The sequence below is a fragment of the Thunnus maccoyii genome, chromosome 24 (genome assembly GCF_910596095.1).
Source record: "Thunnus maccoyii chromosome 24, fThuMac1.1, whole genome shotgun sequence".
In the NCBI taxonomy this organism is placed as follows: Eukaryota; Metazoa; Chordata; class Actinopteri; order Scombriformes; family Scombridae; genus Thunnus; species Thunnus maccoyii.
The window spans coordinates 6756030-6775605 of NC_056556.1; the positions used below are offsets into that span (position 1 = coordinate 6756030).

Consider the following 19576-nt stretch of genomic DNA (forward strand, 5'->3'; position numbering starts at 1 on the left):
ATTCCTCATAGAAATAATGCTGGAATAGATGGATGAATCGCCTGGTGACGCACGAATGCACGCACCAGTGCGCGTATATCTGCCTGCACGTAATGCCTGAACTGAAACACACAAATAAAATTACACACACACACTTTGCAGCTCAGTTTGAAATAGGAAATAGTTTCTCATATTTATTTAGGAAAGTTACATAAAATATAGCATTAAAGTCTAGTGTAACAGACAAAATTGCACACAGTAATAATATTAATAATAATAATAACAATAATATTAATAATAATTACCAAAGTAACACTGCTGGTAACCATTTCTCTTTACAAAGGAACCAGGAACATTTAAGGAGAGAGGTGAAGCATGACAATCACACTACAGTCTTGACAGTACAAAATGTGGGTATAAATACTGGACATCTAGAAAAATACACAAGTCCTCTTCAGACTCTCTTCATACAATATTAACAGTTTCATAGAAAAATTGAAACACACAGTCGGCTCTGTTGATTAGCACCAGCTGGTCAAATTCCAGATAGAAATTTGGCATAACTTCACCTAAAGTTCAAATATGTCTTTAAAATAAAGTGATAAAATATTTTAGCATTAGCTCTTATTGATCAAAATAAAGATTTAAAAAAAAAAACAAGAACCCCTAAAGAATTCAATAAGAAAAGATACATGCCATTTTCAAACAGTAGACTTAAAACCTTGGTTGAATGATTGGCAAACAATTTACATCTTTTTTTTTTTTGTTTATTTTTCTCATTTGCATATATCAATCAGCAATGCCCATTCTGATATTAACTTATAGCACTTTTTATATACAACATAATATACAACTATGAAAAAAGGAAAACTGAGGTTTGGAGAGTTCAGGTATGCAAAGCGAGATGAGACTATACGAACTATAGACTGTCTGGATTCTGGAGTTTTGCATCAGGAGCTTTAAAAAAAAAAGAAAAAAAGATTACTGTTATTTTTATTTGTCAACAAAATATTCTGATGGCTGCATTTTAATTCTTACAATCTACATTAGTCCAGTATGTTCCCTGAGCTACCAACAACGATGCTGGATGCGTTGAAGCCAAAAAAAAAAGTTGGTCGTTTGCTGTACCTGGGTACCATTCAGACACTGAAACATCGTCTTATGAGTGAGTGTACCACATGGAAACACTTTGTCTCAGTTGACATCATTAGATAAACTGATGCTAAAATCTGTTTAGTTAGCTGAATGAGGATATTTGTCATTCATTAACTGGGAAAGAACATTTTTTCCGCAATGTTCTGCTCACACACGAAGACAACTGCCGAAAGGTTTTTCCTTTAAAATTATTTAAGAATGAATAGTAGGTGAAGTCCTGATTTGATTTGTTATGTGGTTTTAAAGATATTGCTTCAAAAAAAGAAGTAGACAAAGATGAACCAGGTGTATTATTATGGATTGTGATTCCACATGAGCAATTTTTTTGGGGCAAATTTGATGGAAAACACACTTAGCAGCAAAACATGAAACGAGACCTTGGATTCAATGCAATCAAAGCAACTGTACGCCAATGTTGCCCATCAGCGTTGCCCCAAAAAGACGCCCTGCTTATCACTGCTCGAATAATCGTTCACTTTACACTCCTTACAAACTTTGTACAGTATTTGTTACAGTGCAATGATAAGAAGATCCCCAGCATGGGGAAAAAGATCACTACAAATTGCAATGAGACAATGTTATGTATTGCTGTCCAGTCCACCACACCCAGAGTCAAACTATTATTGTCCCGGTTTGGTGCTCAGGTTGAGGTTTCATCCTCGTGTCTCCAGCTCCAGTAAGTGCTTCTTGTTGTATAGAGAGAGTACAGGGCTCTTCATGTTGCGGCAGGGCTGTAGTCAAGACTCGATAGTCACGTCTGAGTCATTTCCGAGATGAGAGTTGAGCTTAAATCAAAAGCAGGTCCAAAAGGGATTGCGAAGGTCAAAGCCAGAACAAACATGAGTCTTATTCAAGGCCAACAACAGAACAGAGAATAAACTGAATATTTTCTACTTGCAAATGCAAAAACTAATGTTTAGGGGGGTCTTAAGGATCAACGAAAATCCAAATTACTTAAAAATGCATTCTGCAGGCCTACTGTACCCTTCAACATCCAAACAATCGATGCATGGAATTTCAGAATGAAGAAGAAAGTCCTCTCAACTGTTTGCATTGCTTGAAAGTAAACAATCAAATCTTAATCATCTAGAGAAAAAATTACATTTTATAATATTGGCCAAGAACACGTCAAGTCTAAGTCGTCGGAAGAGTGGACTTATAACCAGACTCGAGCCTCTGTCACTACAGCCCTGCCTTCTTACTCGTCGCTCCTACACGTCGTTGGAGCCCTGGCTGGTGCAGGAGGAGAAGCTGTCGTACAGCGAGTCGCTGAGGGAGCCCACGGGATCGGCCCCAGGCCTGCTGGAGAAACTGGAGGAGGAGGGCTCGTCCACCCTGCAGCAGTCTTCCCCGCTCTTCCCCGCATCAGGGTGGCAGTCGCCTCTGCGGCCGCCTAATCCCGTGTCCGGGTAGAGGCTGCCACTGCTGGAGCTGCTGTGATTCAGCTTGTTCAGGGACTCCAAGGAGAAGTCGAGAGAGCCCGGCTGGTTTGTACAGACGGGCGTCTTCTCCAGGGGGATCTCCTTCTGTAGAAAAAAAGAGCATAAAAATGTTAAATTATGGTAAAAAAATAGTATGATTGGCTGCATCTTGACTGTAAAAAGGTGCATTTGACAGATGCAGACTGATTACCAAGCATAGAAGTCAGTCTAACATTGCACCATGTAACTCATTTGCAGCGTTGTGCTGCAAAGCAATAAGTCTAACGCCTGAGAGCATGACAGAGATCTATATTGAGATTTTTATCACTCTCAAGGACCAAATGTATGCCTTGAGTGTTGACAGCCTTACATCTGTGGGCATCTGGGCTCACCCACTCTCTCTGTTATATTAACTGTGTTGCATGATGTGTTATACCTTTTGTGCTGCCTGTGACAGTCTGTTTTATAGATTAGCTTAGTCAAGAACATGTTACTCAGGGGGAAATGTTATATCTGAAGGTATAAAAAAAGCAGCTCTCTTTTAGCACCCCTTTAATTAGCAGGAGTAGTTTCATCTCTGCATGCTTTAATGATTAGTGAATACATGTGCTTGGAGTCATGACAGTTCAGAAGGTATTAGAGTTGAAAAATTATATCACTGTAGGTCTTATCACTAGCCCAGATCGTGTCATTGGATTGGCGCCTGTTAGCCTTTCAAGGGTACGTGCTGCCAGGCAACTCATCAGCAATTAGACTCAACAACAAAAGTGCATAACCCTGCATTAACCAACTGCTACTTTGGTACTTAATGCTCATAGTTATTGTTAAACGACTCCACGCCACATCTTTGATAATGACCTATGAGTCAAACCCTGTCTACAGAGGAAAACAAATCAACACTTAAACCTAAAAATAGGCTGTTTACAGTATGATGTGCCAACTATTTGAGTATTCTTCGTGATCTCTTCTGTAGTCTCAAAAGGCACTTTAGGAAGCCAGCTACTGAAGCAATCAGCTCCCAAACTCCTCTTGAGAGGCTGTAAACAAAATTCTCTTGGTAGCTACTTTTTTTCCATCAGCAAATCTAGCCTGAGAGCAGAGCAGCTATCAACACAGGTATTTTTTTTTGCAGGGTAAGTATACATAGGAATAGCCGGAGGGTCCAGGCAACCTCTAGGGACACTCCAAACCTGGACCATTTAGCATTTTGCTGTGAGGTGTATCTCCCCACAGACGTAAACCCAGAACTCCACACAACAATCTGAAGCATGAACACATAAACACGACTGCATCAGAAAGATATTTTAGAGAGCTATTAAAGCGATGCAAACCTCCACATATTGGTAATGGAACCTGCAGATATTCTTTGATCTTACAAACTGCCAAGTTTCGTAAGTCATTGACTCATGACTTAAATGCTAATGTGCCAGAAGACCAAAGATCAAATACAATATTTAGAAGAATGATCTGTACAATGGGTCCATGCAAACCTAATACGTTCATCAGGACAAATACTGTTGACAAGTTTCTTAAAACAATAAACCCTGTATCTCGTTTAGTAAAATAATCTACTGTATCATCTGCATACATCTTTCTGCGAGCCCTTCGCAAAGTTCTTGTGCCTGTCATTTCTTGTAAAAGTTTCCTCTAATTCCAAGAAATAATCTGCACAGCATCGGAGTCTTGCATTTGCCATCACATTCAACATATTAACCTACAATTGTTACATAAGAAAATAATACTTGTTTGCAAAATAAGAATTTGATAGCTCTACATTATTTTCCACTCCACACTAATGGAAATTAATTTTTAATCACTTGCATTCATGCACTTTCCATATAAAAGAAGGTCTCAGCTGTATAAGCATCCCCAGTGGGCTGAGTGTCTTTCTTCAGGGCATGTTGACAGTGTCAGTGGTAATGATAATGGTAACTGTAGTAGTGATAAAAGACTATTAATATTTATAAAACAAATCCACCCTTGAATAATTTATATATCTTCTGTAAAGTCTGATTCACACCAGAGGTTGATGTGATGTGATATAAAGCTCTAACTAAATTTTGGTCAAACTGCTTTCACACAACCTGCCACTTTCCCGCATTCATCAAACTGACTTTTGACAACTTCTACAGAGACAGCATGAAGTTTTGCATCCAGCTGTATGTTAGGCCGCATGTGTAGGTGGGAGAGAGTAAAAACAATAGTGATAATAGTTCTCAGCCCAGGTTCTCATGGGCCTGAAGCCTTGTTTTTTCCTCTCCTACCAGCTAGTTAATCGCATTCACCTCCCATCCCAGGTGTAACCTCTTCTGTGATTAGGGGGCTGGAGTGAAACCAGCAGGACAATTTGAGCCTAGAAGGCCAAGTATGAGAACTATTGGTACTGTATAACAAGAGCAAGAAAGCTGGTGTAGAAAAAAACTCTGGTGTCCCTTATTTGAACTGAAACATGCAATGAATTCTGTTTCATTGAGGCTTTCTAAACACGTGAGAATCTTTGTCTGAAGTCAATGCAATGTGACTTTATGTAAATTTGTGTGCAAGTATTAAAGATAAATTCTGTTTTGCATTATTTACATCATTTTTAAAACTTGAGGCTGAACTCAAAAGGCAACCGTAAAAAATACATAATCCCCTCATACCTTGATGTCGTGTTTTGATACAACCTTACACCCTTAAAATCCCATCGAGCCCTGTTAATGTGCACTGATGTGACCTTTGGTAGCAAGTGCAATAATAACAATTTTCTGGGGAGAACACAATCAAAAGACATGTTAACAGAAAAAGTTCAAAACTGCCCAAAGGTGACATCTGACTCCCATATGATATAAAATGTTGAGCAGGTTTTTGAAGGTGTGGAGGTTGAGCTCGAATTAAGCACAGGTGTTGAATGCAGATTAGATTTTACCTGACACCCACACACCAGTGTTCATAGCATTGGTACTTTTATGTCAAGATTATTGTCAGCCATAAAAATCGTCGTTCTATGGCCTCAGGAAACGGAAGAGTGCACGATGTGATGGGGATCAGTGATTAGCAGAGCTGTGTGACAGTGAAGAACAGTCCTACGTCTCTCAGCTACCTCCCCCCTCTATATTTCCCTTTTGGTCGGAAACAAAAGGAAAGAAAGGGAATGGCTGTCTTATCGCTGATTGGATTTGATTTTGGAGGAACGCAATTACCAGCAGATCGAACTTTCCTGGTGCAGGTCTCTGTACCACCTGCGGGTTCAGCCAAAATGATGGCTGCACACATAACAGAGGCTGCAGGCACACATCTCAGTGAAAGCTTCCAACTTGAAAACACGAGGAGCCAAATCGGCAATTGGTTCTGCATCACATGTCAGTAATGGGATGTCTAAACTCAAATTCGGTAGATCTGCTTGCTACAAAAGCTTCTTGAAAGGGTCTTTTATTGTGACTTGAGCAAGACATATTTTCTCCTTTCCCCCCTGCTGTTTTGTATTTTTTTCCTCTTTACAGAGATGTTTTTACTTGTACAGTTGGTAAAACTGTGCAAATTGTGTATTAGATTTAGCATTGATAATACTTGCAAAATGATAGTAATCAGACCAGTCTCTGCATGTAATGAGATTGTTGGAGGACACTGAAATTCAGGCGTGACAAAGCAGACCAGCAAGTGACAAATTTGTGTTAATGCTAATTTAAATGAGTGAAAAAAAATAGGTGAAAAGCATTAATTTTTTTTCCTCTGCTGGAAAATCAGAGAAAAAGCTCACATAGAATGATTAGGTAGGAATGATTGATAGAAACCATTTCTGTCAAATTTTCAATGAATGTTCAAGCAGATGCAGATTACACTTTGTTCCCGGACTACTGTGATGATATCAAGGTGTCTTGTGTCTCCTTCAGGTAACGCAGCTGAAGTTGGTTTGATCTCCATCAAGTTAGGAGGAAGGAAGATAATTGGAAAACTCACGTCGCTGCTTTCAGTCGTTCAGAAACTTCTCAGCTGCTTGACAGTCAACCAAGTTAGATAAAAACCATGTCCGAAGGCTGAACCTTAATCGTACTTGACGTGGGGCGCAAATACGACAAAAATTGCAAATGAATGCTGTTTATTGTCTTGCTGTCATTGATTTGATCGCAATGTAGAGAAATGCGATGGCAGTTTCTCACATTCTATTTCTGGGTTGTTTCCCTGTATCGTGCTGGGTAACTATGCTATCAATCCAACAACAACTGAGGGCGAGTGCATATTCCTCCTGTTGATATTTATTTTTTGCACTGATATAGTTTTGGTTATCCACTGGCCCTATTTCAAATTACACGTCAACTGAAATGTTCCCTTTCCCCCGCCATGTAATCATTGCTCAAGGTAACAAGCTGTTCCTCGCTCAGGGAGATGCTGTGCATGCTGATATGTTGTTTGCTAGTTTTTGGACGCGGGTCACATAAACCCCAGGAATCTTCCTATAACTTCACTGATGCTACGCCTTGGCACATGCTCTAATGTTATTTTTTTCCTGCAGCAATTTCTTTCTCCTTCATGCAGACAAAGGATATATGTAGGAAAAAGAGTGAGTAAGCAGAAAAGGGGATGAAAAAATGAGAAAAGTTTAGGAAGGAAAAAACAAAACAAATGAAAGGACAGAGGAAAACTGTTGAGAACAAAAGCAAGAGAAGTCAACTGAGAAAAAACAGACGAGACTTGTGGGAGAGAAATAGAAATAGAGAGAGGCAAAACTGAAAGGAAGACAAGGAAAGACACGTGGGAGAAAGAGAGACTCCGAGGAAGGAGAGGATAGAAGGAGAAGGGGGCGGCGGGCGCCGTTAGCAGGGCTGTCAGGTGCTGTCAGGATGATGAATGGGAGGCCAGCATGGGCTGTGAGGGCTCTGATGGGTGCCGCTGAGCTTTACATCACTCTCCTGAGTGTTTGCGAAAGGTTATTAAAGGCGCTTAAATCACCGGGCTTTGACACAGGCCCGCTACCAGCCACCAAACTACCCCAAACTGCAGGCAATGACAATGTCTCCCGAGTCAAAGGCTCCCAAGCCTCGACAAAAGAAAAGCGGCCGCACAGGTATGGACGTGCGCTCTTGAGGGGTGAGGAGGTGATGACATGCAGATGGATTGTCTTTTTCAAAAGAATAACGTAGGGTAAATGGGTTCAACAGCAGTCATCCATCATTATGGTTGGGTCACAGCTCAGGAATAAGGTTGTTGTCAAAATAAATATCAGCTCTGGCTTAGCAGAAAAACAAGAGAAACTGCAGTATTAGCATTCATATCCATTGTATTTGATTAGTCCAAAAAGTCTTCAAACAGGTGAAAAAGTCCACCAATGAAAATCAGCTTCTTTAAAACATTTTCTTTTGGAGACAGGAAGTATAAATATTCTTGCTGCACTGGCAGATTTTTTTTTTAAGACTCATTTATTGACAACAATGTCTTGATAAGTTGGAGATGTTTTTGCAGTGAACTCTTGACCTCAATTTTGGTGTCCCTGTAAACACAAGGCTATCCTCGGAAACATAGCCATACCGCATCCAATTAAATGACCGACAGATTTGAGGATGAGACAAACAGATCTTCGTTTGTTTGTGTTTTTTTGTGTCTTGCGTGTCAGCTAATGGAGTGGCGCTTGCAGCTTGGTCGCACAGCAGCCCTCGGCGCTCGATGCGCTGCCTCTCCGCCGGGACTCGGATCAAAATCAAAAAAACCTCTCTCTTCACGCGGAGTCTCGCTTCCAGTTCAAGCACGAATGTAGAACTTTTGCTTTGTTAAACCGAAACTCTGCCTCTCACAAAAACATAATACTTGATTGAAATTCTCTTCTTTGCTTGACCTCAATTCCACAGAGAGGTCAGACTGCAGAGCCAGTTACAGAAAACTGCCACTGGAGCTTAGGAGGGATTCAGTGACTTGCTCAAGGACACTTCAGCAGCAGTGTTTTCCTACTTTCTAGTCACACCATCACCTAACTGCTGAACATACAGTCAGATTTCTTGTAGATAATGAACAATAATGATAAAATGTAGGCATCCTTACACATGGAGTGACTCAGGAGGAGGCTGCTCTCGCCAAAAGTACAAATTAAAGCTGATGCAGTGAGAAAATTCTACCTTCCATGTAGAAATTCTGCATAATTATTCAAATTTATGTGTGTAAATGCCTCACAGATAGTCTAGATTTGATCCTGGTGTTGAGTTTCAGGATGACACTAAAGGTCAAGAATAAAACACAATGAAGAAACTCAGATTTTTTTTTTTTTAATACACAACTGTTGAGTCAGATCCTTTTTCTCAGAATATAGATTTTTGTGTCAGGGTGGGTGTTGGGTGGCAGCGGTGCAACAGAGGAGAGTTTGGCTGCCCCACAGAGCCGGGGCCAAGCGGGCTGGAGGCCATTTCATGGTCTCTGATCCTCATTTGTCATTCAGTGGCGTTAAATACTGGTAGGCAAATACCCGCTGACACAAGAGGGCAAGCCGATCGAAAGCAATTAGACGGCTTTTTCTATGAAAATCCGCAAACAATCCCACCGCTATAAGAAAGCCTTCACTTTGGGATTTTTTTTTTTTTTTTTAAAAAAAGCACAGAAGTTTCAGTGAATTCGTTCTTGCCTGTGGAACTATTTCAAAGGTAGATTTGACATTGCAAGTCAACGGGACTCACTCTGACCATATGAAAAGTCTCCTTGCCAATGACTATGACATACAGGAACAGTAAAAATTCAATTTATTCATCTTCATGCCTCTGCTGCAAGGGTAAAACGCATTATGCAAACCCTGTGGCAGTGTATGTCTCTAACCTGAGTTTGACTGAGGGTTTTTTTTTTTTTTACTTTTCTGACTCTCATCACCTCACACACTTTCTCTCTATATTGTATAAAGTTGCAGACATCTACTCCTGGGAGCTGCCTGGATTTATATCACAAACTGCCTCCATGAAATGAGGGAAATTGATTTATTCTTGAACAATCAACATGGGGCAAACCGCATTATCTCCTTCATTTGGTATATTTAATCATAACAATCAATGAGACTCATAAAAAAGCTTGGACATATTGCACAATAATTTCCCCGTCACCTAAAACACAGCAAATAAGACCATTTTCCTGGATATCATATATAAATCGACCACTAAAATGCTTGTAGGAATCAACAGCGTGCCTGTAAAGCATATTTTATGAGTAGAAACTCATTAGCTGTAAACAACCAAGAGGCTTTAATACTCACACTGAGTCTGTCCCCTGCTTTGCCATCGAGCGATGACTCTTTGTGCAACAAGTTGTACTGGGAAATCCTCCTGCTGTCCTTCTCCAGATGAGAGAACATATCGTGTTGGTAGTAGTCCATGATGGACAAGGATTTCTCCACGCTGCTTCTCTTCAGGGTCTCCTCATTCTGGTCGACTGTTAAGATGATGAAGGAATTTGTTATAATAAAAAAAAGCCTTTGCAAATCCCTCCAACACTCTTACAGTCTATTATTCTGAGTAGTCTCATTATGAAACATGCCTCTAAAGCTACTCAAATCCTGTTGACACAAGACCAATAGGCTTTACATTTTCATTTAACACCGTTTTAATGAAGTAAGTAAGCTGGTGAAACTGTGCTTCCTGTGTTTCCAGACCTGCGTCATTCCTTTTGGTTCTGTTGATCAGGGTCCTTTGTGGCGAGCCCAAAGTGCTTCCGGTTCCCTCGGGTTCAGTCTCGGTGTCGCTGCTGCTTCCCGAGTACGTGCACACTTGCAGGGCTCTTTCCTGTTCAAGGTCAGACAGCCAAAAGTCACTTTTAAAATGTAGATATGATGCACTTTCAAAGACTCAGACAGTCAGTTAGAGGCAGATTTATTAATTTCTTGACAAAAAGATACAGTATCCACCAAAAGACCTTTCTAGGGACAAGAATGTGGCATGATATGTGGCTATTAGTCCACTCTGTGAATTTTCTATCCTGATGTATCTGTTATTATAAAAGAAATATAAATATAATGTCCTGTCAAAGTGAACACCAAGCTGCTCAATTATTCATTCTGCTTAAAGAAATACTAATGTGATATTGTCTAAAATCTCAGGGTTAATCTATCAGTACTTCTTCATTTCTTTTAACTTTTTAATATCTGCAAATATGTCTATTTTGACACCGATCCATGTAAATGACTTACACCCGCCATATCATGGTCCTTGGATTTCATCTTCCTTTCCATTTCGTCCTCTTTGTCCTCTGTGGAAGCTGAGATGTTGCTACGCGGGGCACAAAGACTCAACCTCTTTGTCCTGATTGCATCTATATGTCAAAAGAGACAAAAGAAAAAGTGAGTCATGAGGTGCGCGGTAAATGACATAAACGCAACTGTCAGTCCACACGCACACGAGCGCTCATTTTTATTCACCACAAGGCCACCTCATGCACCTCATGCACTGCATATAGAGAGTGGGTGGAGGAAAAACATCATTTGAGTTATTCTAAAGTGACAATCTTTTCTCCGGCAGACAGACTGATGAAACACAGGATGAGCACATCTCGCGCAGTCATTCAACCAAAACCCATCCGACTGCCTACACATCCATTTTCTGCATATATGAATGGAGCTGCACAATATCTCAGCTATCCAACATTAATGGTGTCCACCCTGCAATTGTTACCAGTCATGACTCCTGGCAGGCGAGATATAACAGGTTCCAGCTGTCCTCCACAAATGACGAGGCACTGCCTTATTATCACTCTGCCTGCTGCCGACTCGGACAGACGCCAATCGTCTCTTTTAACATTCAGCAGCATTACAATAACAAGCCGCGTTTGACCGACGTTTCATCTCCATCTGAGGAAATATGCATCAAGATCATAAAAGTCTTGTCACCTTCTTCCTCTCGCCTATTCTATATAATAATGACGGAGAGAATAAATGGTTAAAACGTATGATACAGATGCACAGCATACATTTAGGCTCTTCTAATCAACTTGTTCCACAGGGAAGACTCAACGGGAGTCGCTCTCTATTTGCTCAAATTGCTGCCTCTGCAGTGCCACCGCAGCACCGAGGTGAATAGATTCAGGCTAATGTCCTGCAAGCATAAATCCCCAGGTGTGATCACTCATCCCTGTGTGTTATTGTAGCTTTAATCAGCCATCTGATTGCATCCTACCCACCACCGTTCTGTCCTGAACACCAAAGCAGGAGGCGCTTTTTATGATCTATGGCTATACTGACATGCTTATCTAATTGCATTTGCTGCTTCTCCTCGGGGCATGTGGTTGCACGGTTTTTCTATAAGGACACGGAGTCGTTTGTCATCTCAGCTGAGTATCAGTTGTCAGTGGTGATGCATTAGCTTCAGAATTAGCTGAACAAACAAGGTTCTTCTTTTAATCAGACTCTAATAAACCCTAACAACTTCCTCTTGTCTGCTTGTCTGCGGTTACAAGCCCTGAGTGCTCTGGAGGAAAATGTGCTAACAAAAAGTACAGTGACATCCAATATTTCACTTACCCCCTGAAAGGTAAAACAAACTGTCTGAGGCTTTCAAGGCTTGTCACTTTGCCATCTTCTATGATAAGAGCACCTTTTTACAGACATGCATTTCAATTTATTTTCCTCTTCAGCCTTGATCGACAAAGCCAATAAAAGCACAAAGGCTTTGTCGCTCTCCGTCATGTGGTGCCATGAGCGGCTAACAATGAGGATCTCGCAGGGCAGAACAAGACAGAGCACTGATGAGTATTAGAATTTCCCATGAACCCAGTTTGAGCCTCTCATGTATTAATATTACATTTGAGTTTAAGAGCTGAGCGTCAGTTTATTGGAAAGATAAATCTCTGAAAATCCAAAAGGTTTTTTTAAACAACACTCACCGCTGTTTTGAAGGCTTTTCAAGTTAGTATCTTTGAAAACTCATTTCCAAGTTCCAACTCTGTTTCCCAAACAAAGACAGTAGCCAGAAGCGACATTTGAACATTATTAATATTCTCATACACAATCAAGAGTTCATCTTTTCCTCGTGTTGTACAAAACGAGCGACGGCACGTGTCGTTCCTTGTTTCAGGAAACAAAGTTGCGACTTAAAAATAGGTTAAAAATCTTCTTTATTGTGCTGCGGATGGAATGTTTTTTTTTAATCCAGATGGTTAGAAGAGGCTTTGAGGATGTAGAAGTACCTTCCTTATGGGTTTTTCAAACATTGCCGGGGATTTACTGTTCTGAAAAAGAGACGCTTATGTAGCTCTAATGATAATACATGAGAGGCACAAGTTAGGATGTTGTGCAAGACACACTTCTAAAGGTGCATTGTCACTTTGTATCTTCAGAAAAGTTGAATATGATATGAATATGAATAATAAAAATGATGCTAAGCTCTGTGACTGAAATTTTCATCAACCTTGACCACCAGCCACCTCCACTAACAATCTTCCTTGGGTAAAACCTGAATATAAAGCGGTTCCTCACTCACCTGAAGTTGCTAACTTGGGCAGGCGGCTCTGGGCGTCTTGGGTGTTGCTGCTGCAGGTCACAGTGGGGTCGGAAAGGGAGTGACCGATGCTGGTAGGGGCATGCGGGCAGGTTTTTGGGAGGGAAGGCACTTTCACACCGGATTGTGAGGGGTCTGGGTGAGAAGAGGGAGTCTCCCGATCGAGCTCCGACGTGCTTGCGGTCACCCCATCGGGGCTGGATTCAGATTTAGGGATGTGGCGACCGCTGGCACGGGTGACTGAATCAGGGAGAGGGAAAGTGCCGATCCCGCTGTCCAGGGTTCTCATCTGGCAGCCGGAGCCTAAAGTGACAGGGAGAGGTGTGTGATATCTGGGAGAAGCAGGGATCACCAACAGAGGAGAAGAAAGGATTTGGATTCACATGCAACGGAAGGGGTCGTGAGTAAAGAGGGCATCTGTAATGGGTTCAGAAACGGTGCCGGTAAGAAAGGAGAGAAAAGAAAGCATTTTTATTTGCTAAAGTATCTTTTTAGGGAATAAAAACGATCCACTGAATAGCTGACATTATCCTGATTCACCAAAGCTTTTGTAGCTATCCCTGTAGTGACAGATGCATAACTCTAATGCGACAGAAAATACTTTAATGTGATGACACAAGAAAAGCACCTGCTGCCAGCAATTTTACACAAAACACACGATTGAGTTACAACATGAGGACATGTTCCTCTGATTCATCAGAGCGCACGCTGGTTGTAATCAGGAGAAATGACGGCGAGTAGCAACAGATGGACGCCGTTTAGAAACCACAGTTTGCAGTGCCTTGACTCAGGCTGGAACAGATGGACGGCCATGCAGCACCATCCCAGATCCTTGTAACTGTGAACGATAACGGCCAACAGTTAGGTCGCTAATTAATTGCAGTTTGCAACTTTTTGCTAAGACGGAATTTGAAAAAGTGAAAAAGGCTCGTAATGTCTCATCATCGCTGGAATTAAACAAGCTTTTATTTCTCTGTTGCTGTGGGCAAACTTGAGGTGAAACTCAATTCTATTTCATTACATTTTCCACTGTTGGCCTTGAAGATGCAGCATTCAGTCTTGTCTCTCAAATATTGGAGATTAAAAAGCAACGTCAAAGCAGGCTGGCATGTTTTTTTTTTTTTTTTTTTCTTTTCTTTCTATCTTTCTTTTTAGCGGTGGATTGATATTGACAGGCTCTGCTTCTCAACTGTATAGTCTCCTCTCAATGGGATGCAGGAGCACAAACACAGTCTACTCATGATCATTTCCTTCTATGAATAAAGAATATCTCTGAATACTGTTGGGCTTTACACCCGACTTTCAAAAAGAGTGTGAAAGGAGGGTAAAGGGTGCGTTTTCAGTAGGAGTTTATTCCCATAGACAACGTCTAACATTTACACTTGGGTCTGAAGTTAAAACTATTGATCTTGTCTTTGGATAAACCTAGCCGACTTTCCCTGGATACCATTAGTTATGCACTGAGGTAACATCTTCATCCTCCTCTGAATGTCAATGAATTGTCAATAACTTCACAGCTGAGGGAGTTCACAAATAAGAAGCTTCTTCATTTGTGTTTCAGAGAGTTGAGGAGTTCTTGAACAACAGCTTGAGCACAGACTTGTTCACGTGTACTTTTTTGTTTTTATCTGACTTGCTTCTGACATTTGACACCGTACTGTACTGTACATCCAGAACCTGTGAAAATGAGTCACTGGATGTACACATACACCGTGTTCATTAGACAGATGGCCTGTTATTTGTAAGCATATCAGCTGTGAATCACTTGAGGACATTCGTGAAAGAATAAAAAGTCCAACAAGCTTTAAAAAATGCATGATGCAGCCGACATACGAACAAATAACATATATGTGAATGCTTATTTATGCGTGGATTACACAGCTGTATAATTGAATGCCAAGCCTGGTGGTTCAAAATATCCTCTATAACTAAACCATAAGGCTGCATTCAGACCAAATCAATGGTGGCGTCGTGTTGTTTGAGGTACTGGTGAGACGATGTAATACGACCCAGGAAGTCGAGTTTGAGATTAATTTTACAACTCTAGAAAGTTTTCACGGCGGCAGCTGTTTTATCTTTCGTCACGATGATCAAGAGGTAAACAGCCAAATATGGCATTCACGTTACAAGGTAATCCGCCAACAATGTGCTCTTGTGTGACTGGCCACTGCAGTGTTACGTCAGGTTGCTTTTTGTCAAAAGTTGAGCCTGATTCAACTTCTTGCTGGATGGCCACTGCGGTTTTTTGCTGAGCCCTATGTGGTCCTCTCTCCTGCAGCGTAAACCATTCAAACGAATGGGAGGACTGCCATTTTTCACGCATTGCTGGATTTGGTGTGAATGCAGCCTAACAAGGTCCGCAGTAATTCTACCCAGAGGCAACAACAACTGGACATAATCTAGTTTTTCACGAGCGCCCTATCACTTCTGTATACAACCTCCGGGGTTTGAGGGGAGAAAAAAAAGCTGGTTTGTTGATACCTCCACGGTGTGAAATTGGCTTTATGCAATGAGGAGGCGTCAAAGAGGAGAGGAAGAGTCATCACTAACGACTGTAACCTTATCTAGGGGATATTTCTGTGTCAACAGCAATGAACACAAATTGTAAAGTTTCCACAAGAGAAACTCGTATCCTAGGTTAGAGATGCTGCAGCAACATCCACAGCAAAATGTTGTGATAATCACATTTCTGGCTTAAGAATTATGTCGTTTCTTGCTTGTAGCTTTGTTGAAAATCCCCAAAATTGGAGTTTTTTTTTTTCTCCCAGAACAGAGCAAAGGCTGGAAAGTAGGTTTTGAAAGCTAGAAACATCAGCACCCGGTAAAGTAACTGCTGAATCATTGGTATTGATCAATAATGCTATCAAACCCCTGCAGATACAGTATATTATAGTCATTTTGTGCTATGGGCCAGTCGAAATGTTATTTATAGTCCCTTTACAAGAAAAAACACTGCCTCAAGGGAAGTTCTGCTAATATATAATAACTGACCAGTGTAGAGTGAACTTCAAAGTCCACATTTATTACTTGAGCATGGATTTTGCTCAAGCTGCTTGCATTATAAACTGGCTGGATGTGACTATTTCTATGATTGATGATTGTTTGTCTGGTATTAGGGCCTGTGCGTGCTGCACTATGGAGAGACGTGACATTAAAGCAGCGCTGAGGAACCATGAGCGGCCGCAGCTGAAACCTTTATGAAATATTTAATACGGTCGGTCTGGAAATGCTTAGCTGGCAGAATAATAAAGGCAGCCTGTGTATCAGAAACAATTAAGCATTTTATTTTTTGGCGCCGTACGTAGCTCTAACCCATCATAAGCTCATTGTCACACTCTGTTGAAAGTGGCTTAAGCTAAAACAGTTCCTTGAAATGATTCGATTAGTCCGACCATATTACTTCTAAGCTAAATCTTCAATTGAGGACTCATTTTTGGCTCTATAAAGATTATTTCCAGCGACGAAATAAGTTTATTTTAATTATAAGAGCTGGTTGATGTGAAGTTTAAGTCCATTTAAATTGTTTCACAATCACCACCATGTGCATTTTTTTTTGGATATAAACAGTGCCAACTATGATGCAAACCCACTTGACAATAATCAGCTTTTACAGCCAGTTAGTTAAAAGAAAAAATGCCAGATAGATTTATGAAATTTTTAATTGAGAAACACTAACTAACTCTAGATTAGGGCCACTTGGGGACAAGGGAAACAAGTTGTGAGCCCAACACACACTGACTTGTTGGCAAGTAGCTGCATATTTACAACAACATTCGCCTTCATTTTGGACTCCTGAGGAAAATATCTGACTCTTTAGCCATAGAAGACTGAAAACTTTGCAATGAAATCCAATTTTTTTGAACATCAAAACACTTTTTCCCCAAAGAATGTGGCCCCACATTATAAAACAGAGCCCCTTTCAGCTTATCTCAATTCATGCCTGGCCATGGTGCTATATTATAAGAGATAAGTCAATATGACCTTTGAAATGGATCACTGAGACAATTTCTCAAAAAGCCCACTGAGTGACAACTGAGTGACAAACCGACTGCATTTCGCATCCAGTAAACAGCAGTTACACCCTCTCCCTCCATGCGCCGAATTACACACTACAATGTAAGTTTGTCTCACTGCAACGATAACAATCATCATCCTGTCTCGCAAAAAAATGTTTGATGCATCTATTTTTTCACTTCCTTAGCTGCTCAGGCATTGTAAAATATCACCCTGTCGCACATCAATCACCTGGCTAGATTGTCAACATGTTTGTTTTTTTTTTTTTTTTTTGCAGCGGATGCCATTTCCCCACAGTAATGGCAGTCTGGCAGCGCGGAGAATCAGTTGGCAAAGGAACTGAGCTGTCAATCACATCAGGAAATCACAACTGTAAAATGTGTTAATGCTCTGTTGCACTGGTTGATTCGTGATGGTTAGTGGCAGCTTTTCGTAAGCCGCTTGGAAAGAAAAAAAAAAAAGCTGCACTGGATGAGGTAAACAGGAAATATGAAAATCAGCAGCTTAAAACAGACACCATGAACTTTTGGCACAGTAAGAATAGAACATCACAATGCAAGTTAGTAAAAGAAACATTACACACAAGAGAGGATTTGAGCACCACTTTGGTTAAATTATCTACATTTCTTATTATTTCATTGGATTTATTTTGGTAAAATAATTGGTTTACTGAATTCAAGCATCACTGGCTTGAAAACTACAGTCTCCAAACAGCTTTTATTACACAAAGAGTCATGTTTTGTTTTCAATTTTGGTGAATAATGACTCAGTTTCCCTGTTTTTGGTGAAATGTTACTGTACAACCAACAGTAATACATAAAGCTTACCTAACATGTGGTCTTGACAAGCAGTGTCTGGGATGCGTCCCTCTTCATTTTCAGCCCTCAGGTTGATCTTTTGAGTCATTATAAGGGTCTAGAAAATGAACGAACAATACATGATATTGACATGAGTGTCTTTTTGAATACAAATATACTTGTATAGATTATTAACCCTTATGTTAAATAACATTAATAAAAGTCCCTTAAAGGCAATTTGCAGTAAAGAAAAGTGAGAATGAAAAGGATCAATCGCAGTAACTACAGATTCGTGTATTTTATGACTTTCCAGATGAACAGACAAGCTTCCGGCATTGTGAAATATGTTTGAAGTTTTCTTCAGAAAGAAGTAAGGTAATTGTCATACTTTCCTGCTTTACTTTAATTGGGTTATTTCGGGGAAAAAAGAGGTTTTCGGGTGGTGCAAAAAAGAGCTTATAGGTCATAAAGTGTCCCTCTTTTGTTGTATTTCTTTGGGGAGGAGATAGAGGGAAGGCTTGGAGGATGGTATTAAATGGCCCCTTTGTCAAACTGAGTGCCTCCGATAAGGGGCTCCTCCATGTTATCGAAATTCCACATCATCTGGATTAAATTTCCTACATTATGCAGTGAGACTCTCTTTTTGTCATTCTCTTCCTCCATTCAGTCCACTCTTTTTACTTTCTTTTTTTTTTTTTTATTGCCATCTTGCTTATTTCAGACTCTCTCAAGCACTCAGGTTCTCTCCATCATTTTTTTTTTGGTCTTTTGACTGACAGATAATAAAGAATACAATCCACAAGGTCATAATTTGAGCCTTTTGCTTATGAAGTGCACTGATATGATTTTTTATTTTTTAATAAAGCCGCTGAGAGAAGCCTGATTCAAGTTTGCATTACATGCATGGCCTGATAGCCGTCTCTGTGTGAGATATACTTTAAAAAACCTTGTGGAAACAACAACAGCATCAGCCTGGGTAGATAATGAAAAAGTAGGCGATGAATAGTAGGCTGAGCCGGAACACAATGTGAATCAATAGCGAGCCTTCAGGGGGTATGATGTTGAAGAGGCGGCCTTGTTGTGGATGTGTTTGTGAACATGTACATACCGCGCAAGTGTGAAAACCTGTGGGAATTTGCACGTATGTGTGTGTGTGTCAGAGGCCAACGAGATGAGCTCGACACAGACGCTACAGTGTTAAAGTCGGCGGAGTTCTATTATGGTGGCGTGTTTGCTCACTTACAGCCGTATCTGGACAGATCTCCATATCTCCCTTCATTTCGCTGTGTTTCTTGGGTGTAGAGATCCCAGGCGGTGATGCAGCCACAAAGTTGCCCTTCACAGCAGTCCTGCAAGGGAATAAGATTTTATCCGTTTTTATGTCAGTGTGCTGAGTTCCTCTTTTATCAACTCAGCTGGTAGAAAATGAGCCGGCTGATAAATTGCATTGACCTGTTCTTTCCCCTTCATGAATATGCACGCAAACATGTAGAAATGCAGAGAAATACACACACAAAAATGCCATTAACTGTTTAACAACTTTTTCGAGGCGCTCCCTCTTAAGTGATTGTTGACAGGTACTCTGGATAAAAATCTGTCAGATGTGATTTGAAGTGGTGCATCAATGAAGTGAGAGCTGTGAAATGTGCAGCTTTCCCAGCTTGAAGATACTTTAGTTTGAGTGTGCTGACTACGTGTCTGGATGCTGGTCCAAGAACTGTTAAAGCTCACTGGAGTGGAGTCATAACTCAAACAGACAGCTGCTTTTTGTGCTGTT

At 40.7% G+C, this 19576-nt stretch overlaps 1 protein-coding gene across 7 annotated transcripts in view; it reads right to left on the bottom strand.

Annotated features, from left to right (window-relative positions):
- Positions 1 to 142: 142 nt before the first annotated feature.
- Positions 143 to 19576, bottom strand: part of LOC121891792 (nck-associated protein 5-like) — a 136125-nt gene continuing 116691 nt past the window's right edge. For all 7 annotated transcript variants that reach the window (XM_042404358.1, XM_042404363.1, XM_042404361.1 and 4 more), the window contains 7 exons: positions 19043 to 19148; positions 17830 to 17917; positions 12971 to 13291; positions 10687 to 10808; positions 10153 to 10282; positions 9757 to 9932; positions 143 to 2660 (listed from right to left, as the gene is read on the bottom strand). In XM_042404358.1, coding sequence (XP_042260292.1) covers positions 2346 to 2660; positions 9757 to 9932; positions 10153 to 10282; positions 10687 to 10808; positions 12971 to 13291; positions 17830 to 17917; positions 19043 to 19148 — 1258 coding nt within the window. In that variant the 3' untranslated portion in view covers positions 143 to 2345. The remainder of the gene's footprint in view (positions 2661 to 9756; positions 9933 to 10152; positions 10283 to 10686; positions 10809 to 12970; positions 13292 to 17829; positions 17918 to 19042; positions 19149 to 19576) is intronic.